Here is a 16096-nt window from a genome sequence, read left to right on the forward strand (position 1 = left end):
TCTGGGTGGTGGAGGGTTACGCCGAGCGCTCCGGTTCCCTCTCCGGTGACTCGGCCTTCAGACGACCCCGCCCGGGGGCCGCTTCACCCACAGCATGCTGGACAGGGCGGGTCCTCCCAGCACAAACCCAACTCCAGCCTTCAGGTTCCCCCTTTTCTTCCTTCTCTTTGCAGCAGGCGCAATAAACAAAATGAAATGCAACATGAAGGATGAAAGGTCCTCCAGGGTTGTCTTGGGAATTTAATCGTTAGAATCACTTAAAATACTGAAGGGCACTTCATTGTTCTCAGATATTTTTGTAGTCCACAATAATGTTCTTTTTGTGATTTTTGCCTTTGATTACTTCATAAATGAAGAACACTTATATGAAGGATAAACTTTCTCGAAGGGGCCAAGCCTTTCCGAGCTGGATTTACTGTATTAAATGTTTATTTATGTGGCGTTTCCACACAGATGCCTTCCCAAGGTTTTCATTTCTGACCATAGATGCCTCTGGGTGAAAAGGGAGCAAAATGAAATGGCCTTATGAAAAAATGAAAATGACCTTAATGACCAGCCAAGATCTATTCTGAAACAGTATGAGAGCAGCAAGACAGGAAGTAAAAATAATAATTCTGAAAAAGAAACTGAAGTGTTCAGTAACTGGGAAAGTATCCGCAGAGTAGGGTCAGAAGGGTCAAAGGTCAGAGGTCAGAGGATCGGTTAGGATCAGTTAATCTGTTAGGGTCCCGGCATGCAGGCACTTTCTGTAGATGACAGTTTCCATTTGTCCTTTGGCTGAAATTGAAATCAGCTCCGGATTTCCACATTTCAGCTTTTTTGTGTGCCCACAGGTCTATAGTCAAGCGCCATTTTGAGTGACAAAAAAACCTGCGCCATTTTGAGTGGCAAAAACGCTTAAAAACCCAGCTGCTACGTGTAGCTGACAGAAACAGAACTTTTACTGTCTACAGAAAAGCAGCACTGTCTGCCACAGAAGAAAAAAAAAAAAAAAAGATTTTCAATTGAAGACACACAGTACTAATCACAGGGCGAAAGGCCACGTATTTGCTTGTGATGTCATCGAGGGTGGCACAAGAGCAGGTCTGCAGAGGAATGAGAGAGACTTCACACTGCCCCCTGGTGGAGGAATGAGAGGGGCCCCCTGGTGGAGGAATGAGAGGGCCCCCTGGCGGAGGAATGAGAGGGCCCCCTGGCGGAGGAATGAGAGGGCCCCCTGGCGGAGGAATGAGAGGGCCCCCTGGTGCAGGAATGAGAGGGACACCACACCGCCCCCTGGTGGCGCTCCTGGGTACTGACCTTGCTGGACCACTTGCGAGCCTCGTCGTGGAGCTGCCGGGCGGCGACCATCATGGGCTCGCTCACCATCTCCCCGGCCTTCTGCTCGGGGAACTCCTCGTCCTTCTCCTCCGGGGGAGGGGGCCGGGGGGGCGGGACCTCGCCCTCAGGGAGAGGCGGTTTGGGCGGGGCCGGCTCATCGTTCACCTGCGAGGATGGAAAGGACAGGTTCAGAAAAAAAACGCTCTCTATGGCACTAACACAAGTCAAGTTAATGCTGCACTTTTTACAGAAAAGTGGTCACAAGAAAAACACCAGCGGGACCAATGATTGGCTGGTATGTGTGGTGTGGGTGAGGACAGTGGCTAGTGATTGGCTGATGTGTATGCTGTGGGCGGGGACAGTGGCCAGTGATTGGCTGGCGTGTGTGCTGTGGGCGGGGCCCGGGCTTACATGCAGCTGATCCAGGTCAGGAGGGGGAGGGGGGAAGTCCAGCTCCTGAGGCTGGAAGGCCTCTCTCACTTTGCCTACAGCTCCCAGAATCCTGTAGGCCGAGTCCAGGAAGCTCTTCTGCAGCCCTGAGCAGCACAGGAAACGGTACTGAGGTACAGAAATTACCACACCTACATGCACATAAGCACACGTGTGGTACCTGGAGTGGGGTTAGGGTTAGGGGGTAGAGGTTAAGGGTTTAGGGGGTTAGATTTAGGGGTTTAGGGGGGTTAGGGGGTAGAGGTTAGGGGTTTAGAGGGTTAGAGGGTGAGGGGGTTAGGGGGGTAGAGGTTAGGGGTTTAGGGGGTTAGGGTTAGGGGGAAGGGGAGTTCGAGGGTTAGGGTTAGGGGGGGTTAAGGCCTGGGGGTTAGGGGTTTAGGGGGCTAGGGGGGGTTAGGGCGCGGGGGTACCCGGGTCCTGGATGTGTCCGGCCACGCCCTTGGCATCGATCACCATGGGGGCGATGGTCTTGCTGAGCTCATCCGACGCCGCCTTCACCGCCTCGCGGAACTTGGGGTCCTCCGAGTTCTCCACCTCCCTCTTCGCCACCAGCAGCACGCGATTGGCCCGGCGGGCGATGCTGGTCGCCCCGGCGACCAGCAGCTGGGGCTGCACGTTCGCCATGGCGACGCGGCACTTGTCGATGTCCTTCTTGATGGCCTCCTCCGACGCGTCCAGCAGGGACTTGGTGTCGATCGCCATGTCCACCAGACCTGAGAGTGGAGCGCAGAGCTGTGCTGTGACGGAGCGATCTCTCTGCGCTCGACACGGCCCCCTCTGCTGCAGGTGCCTACGGGGCAGCGTGTAGCTGTACAGCTGTGTACGTGACGGGGACCTGGGGTGTTGGTGGTGCAAGCCCCGGTGTATCCACGGTAACATACACACAGCTGTCGGCCCCTTGAGCACGGTTCAGCCGTATTTACAGAACACAACTGGATGAGAAAAAAATGCTAAAAGATCTGTTTATATAAGCTTTTACTGGCGTACTGATAGGTTAGAGAGAGAGAGAGAGAGAGAGAGAAAGAGAAAGATAATTTCAGTGATGAGCCCTCAGCTCCCTGTCCTGTGTCTGTAAACAAGACCATTTATTGCTCAGGCTGCAATTTTATGGAATGATCTTCCATGTTTTATAAGAGCCCTTTATCTCACAATATCTTTTATTAGCTCTTTCTGAACCATTTCCCCATATCGCTTTTGTTAGTTTTTTTTTTTTACAGTATTGACTGTGTTCACTGTGTTTCATCTCCTTATCTGTATTGTCCTGGTGTGAAGCGCATTGTGGTCGCCCCGGTGCTGTAAATTCACACTGCCAGTTCAGTCAGTGTTGGCTCATGATCGTAAGAGATAAGCTTAAGAGCAGCCCAGTCATTCTCTCCATTAAGTGCTGCGGGAACAGGGATCCGTTTGGTTTACCCGTCATTTTTTCCACGTTGTCGATCCACTGGTTCTTCATGGTCTCAAAGTGCTCGTAGGCCGCTTGGTTCCCCGGATTCTTCAGCAGAATCGCGGCGGCAGAAACCACCTTCAACACAAACGTCACCCGTGATCCACCGCAACCCTCGCACAACGACGCCGTTTTCATCTGCACTTAATCGTGCCCAGAGAACGATGGCACTCCTGTGGTCACCACACTTCATCTCTCGACCTAAAACTCTCCCTGTCCTTTTGGACATTCCCTTCATAATTACAAAACAATTTTAATTGACATCTTCAGATGTGCCTAATTACACTGCTGTTCTGAAGATTTTTGTTTTTTTCTACATGTGAAACAAAAAGGCGGAATACACAGATGTTAGCGGTAAATATTGAACATAACCCTCAGGCTAGGTCTCACTCTGGGAACAAGAACAGGGAGAACAGATGTTTCAGCTGTTTACACCAGAGCCATTATCACTGATAACGTGAGTGTGGAGAGAGTCTCAGTGCTGCAGAGAACAAAGTACAAATACAACATTCATATTCCATTCACTATGCAATACAAGCACACACACACCATACACACCACCACCCCGACACTGCGCACACACACACTATAAACGCACACACACACACACGTACACACACACACACACACACAATATACACCTCCACAAAAACACCACCCCCACACCACACACACACACACACACACACACACACATACACCACCACCCGCACACCACACACACACACACACACACACACACACACAACACACCCCCCCCCACATCACACACCACACTGTACCGACACAAATGCGCACACACACACACACACACACACACACACACACACACACACACACACACACAGACAGCAGCAGCGAGGACAGTCCCACCTGTGGGGTCAGTTCTCTGGAGCACACACACACACACACACACACACACACACACACACACACACACACACACACACACACACAGACACACCTGTGGGGTCAGCTCTCTGGAGCACAGACACACAGACACACACAGACACACACAGACACACACACACAGACACACACAGACACACACTCACTCACACACACACAGACACACAGACACACAGACACAGACACACACACACAGACACACACAGACACACACAGACACACACAGACACACACACACAGACACACACAGACACACACACACAGACACACACTCACTCACACACACACACACACAGACACACACACACACACACACACACACACACACACACACACACAGACACAGACACACACACACACACACAGACACATAGACACACAGACACACAGACACACACAGACACACACAGACACACACAGACACACACAGACACACAGACACATAGACACACACACACACACACACACACACACACACACACCTGTGGGGTCAGCTCTCTGGAGCTCTTCACCGCCGCCTGGATGCCCTCCACTGTGCTCTTGTTGGCGGTGCCCACCGCCGCGGCCTTCTCCGCCGTGGCTCCCAGTCTGCCCGCGTGGCCCTCAAAGTTAGCGGCTCGTTCATCGAACACCTGGGGCAGGAGAAAGATGGGACTATAAACCACACCAGAGGAGAAACTGTGCCGTGGGCATCTCCCTTACAAAACATAACTGCAGTTATGATTGTAATTATTGTGGTATTACTGCAGTATTATGCAATATTTTGGAGTTATGCAGTTATGATGTAGCCATATACTGTATTGGGATTAGCGGTAGCATTAGCATGTAGCCATATACTGTATTGGGATTAGCAGTAGCATTAGCATGTAGCCATATACTGTATTGGGATTAGCAGTAGCATTAGCATGTAGCCATATATTGTATTGGGATTAGCGGTAGCATTAGCATGTAGCCATATACTGTATTGGGATTAGCAGTAGCATTAGCACAGCGCGAGCGCCAGGCCTGACCTCTGATCTGTTGGGGGCTTCGGGGGGCGCAGTGGCTGCCACAGCCAGCAGCTTGATGGGGGTGGTGGTGTCGCTGAAGACGTCCGACACCTCCTGAGTCATCGCCTCCTGCATCTTAGCCTTCAAGTCCTGGAGAGCAAGTGGTTATAAAACTCATTAAAGTAAAGGCCTACAGTAGCTCTGGCAAAAACAAGAACACCTTTACTCCAAATCAGGAATCATCAAATCACGGGCTGAGAACTGCTGGTCTTCCACCCACCCTTTACCTGGGAGTCAGGCATGTACACAGTCCGGCCAATCAGTAGCACTAATTGTTCAGTTAATTACCCGGGAGAAAAGAAAACCAGGGCCGGATTTGGATTCCTGCTCAAAATGATTTTTTGTTTCAAAACATTCGCAAAGCAAAATGTGGATATTTAGTTAAAGTGTGTAATAGAGCAGGTTTCCCCCACCCCCAAATACATCTCACACCCTGCTACAACCCAAGACAACCAGGAGGTCTGGAGCCCACAGTGTAACATAACCAAGATAAAGTACTCTAATAACTACGAGGGATGTTGGCTAATCGGCCCGATGTTGACTGATAGTTGGCCTTTGGTTACCTGCCACCTCACCGCATGTTGCTCTGGGAAAGGGGTATAAAGCCGGTGCCTGAACAACACTAATCAACCTGCCTTGCTTTTAGCCAGAATGTTTCACACTGTAAAGAAGACCAGCAGAGGGAGCCGTAGGCCGCAGCGTACCTTCAGCGCTTCCTTCAGGTGGTGGGCCACGGCCTGGGCCTGGGGGGACTCCCCCTCCCCGCGGGCTGCCAGGTCTGCCAGCTGCAGCATGAGCTGCTCCACGCGGTCGCAGCGGCCCAGCAGCTCCTGCCGGTACGGCCCCAGCAGCCCATTGGCCAGCCGCCGGCCCTCCGCCACCAGCCCGCGAATCGCAGCCTGGCCTGGGGGAGAGGGGGCGGGGTTACCAACCATAACCGACAATAACCGACGACAACTGACATTAACCGACAATAATCAACAATATCTGACAATAACCGACAATAGCTGACAATAACCGACAATAACCGACAACAACAGACAACAACAGACAATAAGGACAATAACAGACAATAACAGACAATAACAGACAATAACAGACAATAACAGACTGCTTCATCATGGGACTGCTGACCATGTCATAACTACACTGTGAAAGTCAATTCATGCCTGACACACACGGCAAAAAGCAAAGAATTACTATGACTTTTTTGCTTAGATATCTGATGTCTGCCAATGGGGTAAGAAAAATTAACTTAACGTAACGTGAAATTATACATTACAACTGGACTACAGACCACATCAGAAGGACTTCTGATCACACAGCTGTCAGTTTTTCTAAAGAGTCAGTCTTTTTTTTTTTTACTCTTCATCAGTGCAACACACCCGGGTAACCTCAACAAACCCTGCTACTGACACGGACAGTCCGTGAAACACGCGATATATATATATACACACACGCGGAATGCGTGCAGCGCATGTTATGTAACGGCCGGGCCGGGATATTCAGAGCCACGAGCTCCGCTGGTTACCGCTTCCACCATAAAAACCCACAACCGATTTAGACCGGAGGGGCCGGGTCGTCCGAGTTAACCGTGCGATAAAGCCACTTGACCCTCTGAAGAGCAGCTTTCATTTTACAATGTTGTTGTTTTTTTTTTTTACCCCCACAAAAGTCAGTGTTCTAGAACTCCACCGCTTTCAGTCACCGGGAGTGACATCAGCATAGGAATGTTCCGCTGAGAACATTCGGATCGCATGTACGTTAGATGGTACACATTAAAGGGTTATTGATAATCAGTGCTGATGTGGACTAACAGGGAAAATGTGCAGATCTGCTGTGATTGCCCCAGCTGCGTAATATAGCGTAATAAATGTCATATGTAATATATGTTTTGTGGATGCACTGTTAATTCCCAGGAAATTGTGTGTGTGTGTGTGTGTGTGTGTGTGTGTGTGTGCACAAGTGTGTGTATGTGTGTGTGTGTGTTATAAACATATATCCTGGACAAGAGCCAAAGTAATAAATATGAGATACTGCCTTACAAATAAGCCCTTTGATCCTCTCCTTCTCTTTCACACAGACTGGTGGCATTTCAGCAGCAGTGGGCAGCGATTCATCTGGCTGCTGTGCCCCCCCAGGCCCCCAGCCCCGTACATCTGCCTCACGGAGGGGGGGGGGGGGGTGGGGGGGCACGGAGCAGATCCCTGCAGATACCTGCATCACCCCCCCCCCACCCCCCACCACAGCCGGCTGTGCGTGCGCTGCCCTTTAATCTATCCGCTGTGTCAGAGCCAGCTGTGGCTTACCCACAATGCACTGCTGTGCCACATGGCCACAAGCAATGATGCATCACTTAATGACGTATAAACAAATGATGAATAAATACATAAATTAGAAAGAAATCCATGCTGTACTAGAGCAGTATACAATAGACCACAAGCAGCATTTATAATGATGACATATCACTTAAAATATGTCAATAAATCAATAAATAAACACAGACTCGGGCCCCGAATGTGCAATATGGCAGCGCCGGTAAACATGAGTGCTGTGGCTTCAAAACCCTTTCCACGAGCCCGTGGAGTAACAGGCGCTCGGTCCGTGTTCTTCTCCAGGTCGATGGCTCGAGCACTGTGCACTCTGCGTCTCCATTCGTGTGTTTTCAACGGGCGTCAGGAGGAGCTGGCTCGCAAAACGGACGAGTCCGTCATCCAATCCCTCTCCGTGTCGTCCGGGGATATTAATAGCCCCAAATTACCCCGCTCTGTCACTACTGAAGAATCCGCAGCACTAAGCCCCACCCTGAACATGGCTTTCAGGCGTCTGATCGAGCTGTAAACAAGAGCAGATCGATCAATAGGCATAAATAATTCTGTCTTTCCCGTCAATTTATAGGTTGAGACGCAGGGACATGATGTCCACTTAATTCTGTTACAAACACGGATGGAGCTACCGCCATGAATGAGCTTCAATAAACAAGCCAACGCAGGACACACACTCATTCCTTCTACTCTTATAATATACATTTATCATTTCTTATTTTAGCTGACACTTTTATCCAAAGCGACTTACAGTTGATAAGACTAAGCAGGGGACAATCATCTTCCCCCCCGGAGAAATGTGGGGTTAAGGGCCCAACAGCTGCACTGATCTTACTGTGATAGACTTGAGTCACAGGAGGACTAGCTTGTGCAGGGGGACACAGAATCCACCATCTGAATCACCACCCAATAGAGCAGGGATTAGCAACTCCTCAAGGGCTGAGAACTGCTGGTGTTTTACCCTCCCTTTACCTGGGAATCAGGTGTGAAGCCAATCTGGCCAATCAGTAGCACTAATGACCCAGGAGGAAAGAAAAGTAGGGCTAGATATGGATTTGAGGGACAGATTTGATGTGCCCTCTACAGCCAATCATATGCCGTCTACAGCCAATCATGTGCCCTCTACAGCCAATCATGTGCCCTCTACAGCCAATCATATGCCCTCTACAGCCAATCATATATGCCCTCTACAGCCAATCATGTGCCCACTCCAACCATCCGTAATGCGTACAGGACCTCAGCGGGTGGCATACATTTCTTCCTGAAAGACATTCCTCATTATACTGCCTCCCTGAACATGAAATATTAATGTGCATGCTCTTTCCCCCGTTTAAAATGATCCCTCAGTCAGTCTTCAGTAATGTCTTATCACTCTTTCACTTATCTCAGCGGGAGAAACGACACCTCCCCTCCGCATCCTAAATAAAAGCCAATCGCACATAATCGAGCAAGCAATCCTCCTGAATAAAATCAGCTATTTTAGTCGTATATATTCACAGGAATCCTTAGAAAAAAGAAAAGAAAACCTTGAGCAAACACAAACAGAGCGGAGAGCGTTACTAACAGCCCGCAATCTCACTTCCTGCTGAGTCTCCATCTGTTGGAGCAGACGCCAAACTAAAAATCCCTTTTCAGCATTCACAGATAACATAAAACAACAACACGTCACAGATAACATACAATAACATCACATCACAGATAACATGAAACAACAACACATCACAGATAACATACAATAACATCACATCACAGATAACATAAAACATGACATCAGAGATAACATAACATATCACATCACAGATAACATAAAACAACACGTCACAGATAACATACAATAACATCACATCACAGATAACATGAAACAATATCACCTCACAGATAACATAAAACAACAACACATCATAGATAACATACAATAACACCACATCACAGGTAACATAAAACAACATCACCTCGCAGATAACATAAACCAACATCACATCAGAGATAACATATCACACCACAGATAACATAGCACATCACAGATAACATAAAACATCACATCACAGATAACATAAAACAACATCACAGATAACATAAATAACATCACATCACAGATAACATAAATAACATAGCGTCACAGATAACATAAATATGGAGGGGGAGGTGGGGGACTGACCCACGCCGCGGTCGTCCACGCTGGGGTTCTCGATCCAGCGCAGGGCCTGCTCCATCTTGCCCTCCAGGTTGATGGCGGCCTTGGCGGGTCTGCTGTTGGCCACCGCGCGGTTCACCTTGGACTGCAGGTTCTGCAGCGCCGCCCCGATGTGCTTCGCCAAGGCCCGGGCCTCCGGAGTGTCCCCTTTACCCCTGTGGGAATATCAGAGTTTTCCTTTACCCCTGTGGGAATCACAGAGTTCCCCTTTACCCCTGCGGGAATTACAGAGTTCCCCTTTACCCCTGTGGGAATGACAGAGTTCCCCTTTACCCCTGCGGGAATGACAGAGTTCCCCTTTACCCCTGCGGGAATGACGGAGTTCCCCTTTACCCCTGCAGGAATGACAAAAGTGCCAGATTGGACCACAGTTCCCCTTTACCCAAAGAGAAATCACATTGTGACTGGGGAAAATCACAGCAGCCAGATTTAGACCTGTGTTGCTATATCAGTCAAAGCACATTTAAAGAAAGTGTGTTGAGTAGAGTAATTTCCAGGAGGAATTAAAAAGCAGAAAAGCCAGAGGCGATTGGGGTAGAACGGGAGATCTTCTCCATAGCAGGCAGTTTCTGGACCCTTTATCCAGAGAACTAATTGAAGAAGCACTCGTGGTGTGAAGCGTAATCACACATTTGAGCACAATCAGCATTTAGCACAGCATCTAATGGGTCACTAATGTGGTGGTAAATTATCTTATAAATTTTGTGGCTGAGGCACAACAATACAGTGAGCAGCCATGCAGGGGGTCAGGGGTCACAGATGTGAGGGGCGTGGCCTGAGCGGGGTCAGAGGTCATAGGTCACAGGTGTGAGGAGCATGGCCTGGGTGGGGTAAGGGGTCACGGGTGTGAGGGGCGTGGTCTGAGCGGGGTGAGAGGTCACAGGGGTGAGGGGCGTGGCCTGAGCGGGGTCAGGGGTCACCGGGTGAGGGGCGTGGCCTGGGTGGGGTCAGAGGTCACGGGGTGAGGGGCGTGGCCTGAGCAGGGTCAGGGGTCACAGGTGTGAGGGGCGTGGCCTGAGCAGGGTCAGAGGTCACGGGTGTGAGGGGCGTGGCCTGAGCGGGGTCAGGGGTCACGGGTGTGAGGGGCGTGGTCTGAGCGGGGTGAGAGGTCACAGGGGTGAGGGGCGTGGCCTGAGCGGGGTCAGGGGTCACCGGGTGAGGGGCGTGGCCTGGGTGGGGTCAGAGGTCACGGGGTGAGGGGCGTGGCCTGAGCAGGGTCAGGGGTCACAGGTGTGAGGGGCGTGGCTTGAGCAGGGTCAGAGGTCACGGGTGTGAGGGGCGTGGCCTGAGCGGGGTGAGGGGCGTGGCCTGAGCGGGGTCAGAGGTCACAGGGGTGAGGGGCGTGGCCTGAGCGGGGTGAGGGGCGTGGCCTGAACGGGGTCAGAGGTCACAGGGGTGAGGGGCGTGACCTGAGCGGGGAGAGGGGCGTGGCCTGAGCGGGGTCAGAGGTCAGGGGGTGGCGTACTGTCTCCGCAGCGCGCTCAGCTTGGCGGTGAGCGCGGCGATGTCGGCGATGCAGCGCAGGATGTCGTCCCGCTCTTTGGGGTCCTCACACAGGTCAGCGATGCGCTTGGCCTCTGCCAGCAGAGCGCGGATGTTCTCCTCCCCCTCCGGGCCCCCGTTAGGGTCCGCCAGCCAGCTCTACAGAGACACGAGTCACATGACCCAGAGCTACGCGTCACGTGACCCACAACGACATACACATCACATGACCCAGAGCAACACATTCCAATTGTGACGTTCGTGTCACATGACCCAGCCATTACCGCCATCCAGCACCATGGCGACAGGTCTCACATGACCCAGTTCAAAACGCATCAGGGAGGGGAGGGCAGTTGAAAGCTCACCTGCGCAGCGTCGATTCTCTTGGCGATGGCCTGCTTGGCGTTCGTCATGGCCTCCAGCTTACGAGCCGCGTTCTCCACCTTCCCCGTGAGAATGTCCAGGCCCCCGGCCACCTGCTGGCCCTTCTGCATGGCCCCCGGGGTGGGCCCCTGGCCCCTGGGCACCCAGCACACACAACACTCATTATCCATCACAGAGCAATAAACATCTACAGCCTTTATCATACACTAATAATCATACTGATACACAGTCCAGAGGAAAAACACAAGGGGCCCCAATGTCCCAAAAAATGTACATCCAGACTGACAAATGATCAGTGAAAGCACAACGTGTTGCTTTTAACACCTAATAATTAATTAATCAATCAAGTATGGACTAATCTTGGGACATCTGACACGCCACACAGATATAACAGAAAAGTGGTCCTCGTGGTTTGTGTTAGAATCCCTCTTTCTGTGTGGTTTCTCCTGAGATGTAGGTGCTGACTAGCGTTAGCTCGTTAGCACGTTAGCATTTACCTGGCACGCAGCTCGCACACCTGGTCGCAGATCAGCGCCAGGGCTTTGACGGCTCCCAGGATCTCCCTGCGCTCCCTCCCCGCGCACAGCTCCCCCACCTTCCCTGCCTCGTCCAGGATCACCCGCACAGCCTGCTCTCCGGGATCCCCTGGGAACCAGAGCGCCCAACGCCCAGAGAACATCAGCACAACGCCCAGACAACATCAGCACAACGCCCAGACAACATCAGCACAACGCCCAGAGAACATCAGCACAACACTCAGAGAACATCAGCACAACATCGGCACAACGCCCAGAGAACATCAGCACAACGCCCAGAGAACATCAGCACAGAACACTACCAGGAGCCAGGTAATGAACCTGTATTGCTTCAGGATATATCCAGCTGAATAAATTGATATGGTGTAATAATAATAAATAAAATAAATGGTTGTGTAATTCACTCTGGATAAGAGCGTCTGTTAAATGCCAGTAATATAATGTTCAGTAAGAGGCAGGCAGAGTCATGAAGGTTAAGCAGTTGCTTTTGTAGCTGTGAGTTCAATTACCCGGAGAGGCACTTGAGCAAAGCCCTTTCATGAGAATTATTAAAAATATCCTAAATGGATTTTATGTAACAAAAAAACAAAAAGAAAATAATAATAATAGTACTTTAATTATAAGCAGAGTAAGTCACAGCGAAAACTACAGACTCCCATGCGGCTCTGTGCTGTGATGGAGAAGGTGTCTATATCAGCAGTGCCGTTTGTGATGGGGAAGGATTTGGGGGTGCCGTGGTTGTTGTGTTTGTGATGGAGAAGGATTTGGGGGTGCCGTGGTTGTTGTGTTTGTGATGGGGAAGGATTTGGGGGTGCCGTGGTTGTTGTGTTTGTGATGGGGAAGGATTTGGGGGTGCCGTGGTTGTTGTGTTTGTGATGGGGAAGGTACCTGGCATGCCGTGGGGGTCTCTGAGCCAGCCCTTCGCCAGGTTCATCTTCGACTCGATGATCGCCAACGCCCTCCTCATCGCCTCCATGTCCTTGGTGAGGGAAGAAAACGGAATGACGTGGTGTATGCAGAAAAACACACACACACCACAAACACACACACGCTTTCAGGGTGCTGTAAATTAAAGGCCTCCGTTAGGGTGTTCTTCACTCCTTTCGGACGTTTGCTGGCAGAATGAGAGGCGAGAGATGCTTTTCTAAGCATGTCTCAAGAAGCACTGCAGCGCAAAGCATCACGTGAGCCTCACAAGCAGAAGCTACGCGCTCCCATTCGCCAAATCACTGCGGTGGAGACAGAACAGTCCTTATCGTCAACAGGTATCTTCCCACGGTTGTCAGTTTTCAATGAATACCTCTTCTGTGGAAGGGAACGACCGCTTTTGTGGCTGTTAGTTTGGTTTCTGTTCACACACACACACATGCCACAGGTTCACATAAATCAGACAGTAGCAGACAGACATGCATGTCCTGCAGGCTTCCTGTGAAATGGTGGAATTGCCATGAAAAAGCAGGGCTTGTCCACCCTGATGATCAAAGACTAATGGACATGCCCACATAACCCACACAGGTGAGGAGGCAGACAGGGTATGAGCACGCCCTACCTGGCCAAGCTCCCATCACACGGGCCCACAGGTAGCAGCCCTTATGAACATAATCACATGCTCCAAAACCACATGTTCAAACACCACATGTGAAAGGCCAATCACAGGTGAACATATCCCGTTCACACAACATTTTCTTTTGACATGTGAATATTTCATTTCACATGCCAAAATGTTAAATTCACATGTGGAACTGTGATTTTCACATGTGTAAAGGCGAATTTCACATGATTTCACAGGAAGAGCTACAAGGTCCGAGTTCCCTCACTGCACTATGGACCATCTGTCAGGAAGTGGACCCGACAGCTTCACGTGGAGGTTAAGTAAGACTTGCGTTTCCTTGTTCCACAATCACTGCAATGGAACTGAACATTAACGTGCTACTGCATACAAACAGCAGCTGAACATTATTGAGACGTTACAGGAGTCCGTGTTGATCAGAGGTGAGCAGAGCAGATCAGGACACCCACGGTATACTCCACACAGCTCCGTGCCTGGTGGGGGAGCAGAGCGACCCCTGCGAACCGCTTTCTGTTTTTAGCTGGATAATAACCTGCTGCCAGCGCGGAACTGCCACCCACGCAGAGCCAAGCCGCCAGCCGGCTCGTGACTGAGAGCTCCAGCACATCGCTGCGCTCGCTTTCACTGCCAGTCCTCCGCCGACGGCGGTGGGGGAAGCGTTTCCACAGCCCGGGGTTCAGAGCACCCGGACCGGGCCGCAGCGTACAGCCGGGCACGGAGCATTCAGCACGGTAAATACGGAGAGGGACTCGCTAATCCACTGCCCTCTAAAGCCACAGTAACAATCGAGAGGGACTCCCTAGTCCAATGCCTTCGAAAAGCACACACAAGTCTTTTAAAAACTGTTCAGGCCGTGCGAAATTATATGATAGTATTATCTAAGTGCAGCGAGTAACACGTTCCCATTTAAACTGTTATTCAAATCTAGTTCTAAAGGCAGTCGGTGGGCAGCCTTCTGTGGCCTGTCGGGGGTAAAATGTCCTCATTAATGTGCAAATGGCCACTCCCACGCTGCCTGCCAACCTGGAGACTGGTGCCCAGTGCTTCTATTTCACCAATGCGAGCGCCGCCTAGAAATGCCGCGTATCCGCAAAGCGAGTCAACCGCGTAGCATCATTCTCTCCCATCTTATCAGGAGGCAACTGTACGGTGTAACTGCACTGCGATGCCACTCTCCTTCCCCGTTGGACGAGAATACGGAGGTTAAACGGAGCGCTGGAGGAATCTGTTGTTTTTGCACCTGAAAGTCCTTCCTGAAAATCCGTGCGATTTGTTTGGTTTCAGTCTCATCCACTGCTCGTCCCTAAAGGTAATGGCATCATCAACACATTGAAGTAAAATATATATTATCACTATCAGACTAGGTATCATAACACTGTGGACAAATATACAAACTATTGCCACTTAGATTTGCAATTAGAAATTATTAAAATAACTAAACAATGCACCCCCACCACCATACAAGATTTCCATTTTCATTCAATTAAATTAACTTTTGAATGCAATTCACTTATTATCTGTTTATATAATTACACATACCATATAATGAAATATTAAGTGTTCATTGACAATTATTTACGATTTAAAGCATTTTTAATCATGAAAAATTGGCTTGAGCAGGAAGTTTTAATGTTGTGGCCGATCGGTGTAGCTATACAATTTATATTGTGTGTCCAAACAAATCTGTGTGGCGTATGCGGGCAGTGGTTGCTAAGCTACGCGCTTTCGAGGTACCTGACTCGAGGTATCTTTGCGCTCGTGGTCTGCAACCTTCGCACCCACCACCCATTTTTCACAACCGCTACGCAGACCCATTTACATTACGTGTTTTATACAGAAGTACAACACTGCCTTTCGTGCTATTCCAAGAACGCAGCTGGCAGCAGTACACACGCTCCTCCATTATTCCTGGCTGTAAGTGGATTCTCTCACACGGAGATAATTTTCTACGGGCGGAGTCTCTATCGAGCCACCTCGTGAATCTCCCTGTCGACAGGCGGGCAGGAGGCCAAGGGACAATCGTTTGGAGTTCAATTAGACGGCACTTAGGGTTGATCTAGGAGAGCATAAAACGCAGGGAAAGGGCTTGGTTGGCGTTTATAAATCAACAACTCTCCGTGAGCGAGCGTCGTTTCTTCACGCGATCCAACAAAAACCGTTCCCCGGGGTTCACTTTCAAAAACACTTACGACTCATTCAGCCAGGCTCGAATCAATGCCGGGGCACAATCGCAGACGGGTTTTAAATAATAATTGAAATAAGACGAGTCTGTGACGCTTCTGTTCAGACGGCACTGACAGATGCTCTCTGAATGCAGCACACACACACACACACACACACACACACACACACACACACACGCAGTATTCCAGGCAGACAATAATCAGAAAATACATTAAATAAGAGGGAAGATGGTTTCCTGGAAGGCACCGGG

At 50.2% G+C, this 16096-nt stretch overlaps 1 protein-coding gene across 4 annotated transcripts in view; it reads right to left on the reverse strand.

Moving 5' to 3' along the window:
- The window catches only part of LOC133118082 (vinculin-like), a 49550-nt gene that overhangs the window by 6642 nt on the left and 26812 nt on the right, over nt 1–16096 (reverse strand). For 2 of the 4 annotated variants that reach the window (XM_061227781.1, XM_061227779.1), the window contains exons 7-18: nt 12981–13071; nt 12054–12201; nt 11538–11691; nt 11156–11331; nt 9655–9845; nt 5877–6076; nt 5134–5262; nt 4606–4755; nt 3184–3292; nt 2181–2483; nt 1732–1856; nt 1300–1485 (exon numbers count right to left, since the gene is read on the reverse strand). In XM_061227781.1, coding sequence (XP_061083765.1) covers nt 1300–1485; nt 1732–1856; nt 2181–2483; nt 3184–3292; nt 4606–4755; nt 5134–5262; nt 5877–6076; nt 9655–9845; nt 11156–11331; nt 11538–11691; nt 12054–12201; nt 12981–13071 — 1962 coding nt within the window. Of the gene's footprint in view, nt 1–1299; nt 1486–1731; nt 1857–2180; nt 2484–3183; nt 3293–4605; nt 4756–5133; nt 5263–5876; nt 6077–9654; nt 9846–11155; nt 11332–11537; nt 11692–12053; nt 12202–12980; nt 13075–16096 lie in introns of all 4 variants that reach the window. The other 2 variants (XM_061227780.1, XM_061227778.1) reach the window with 1 other exon arrangement.

This window comes from Conger conger, chromosome 18 (assembly GCF_963514075.1).
Source record: "Conger conger chromosome 18, fConCon1.1, whole genome shotgun sequence".
NCBI classification, from domain to species: Eukaryota; Metazoa; Chordata; class Actinopteri; order Anguilliformes; family Congridae; genus Conger; species Conger conger.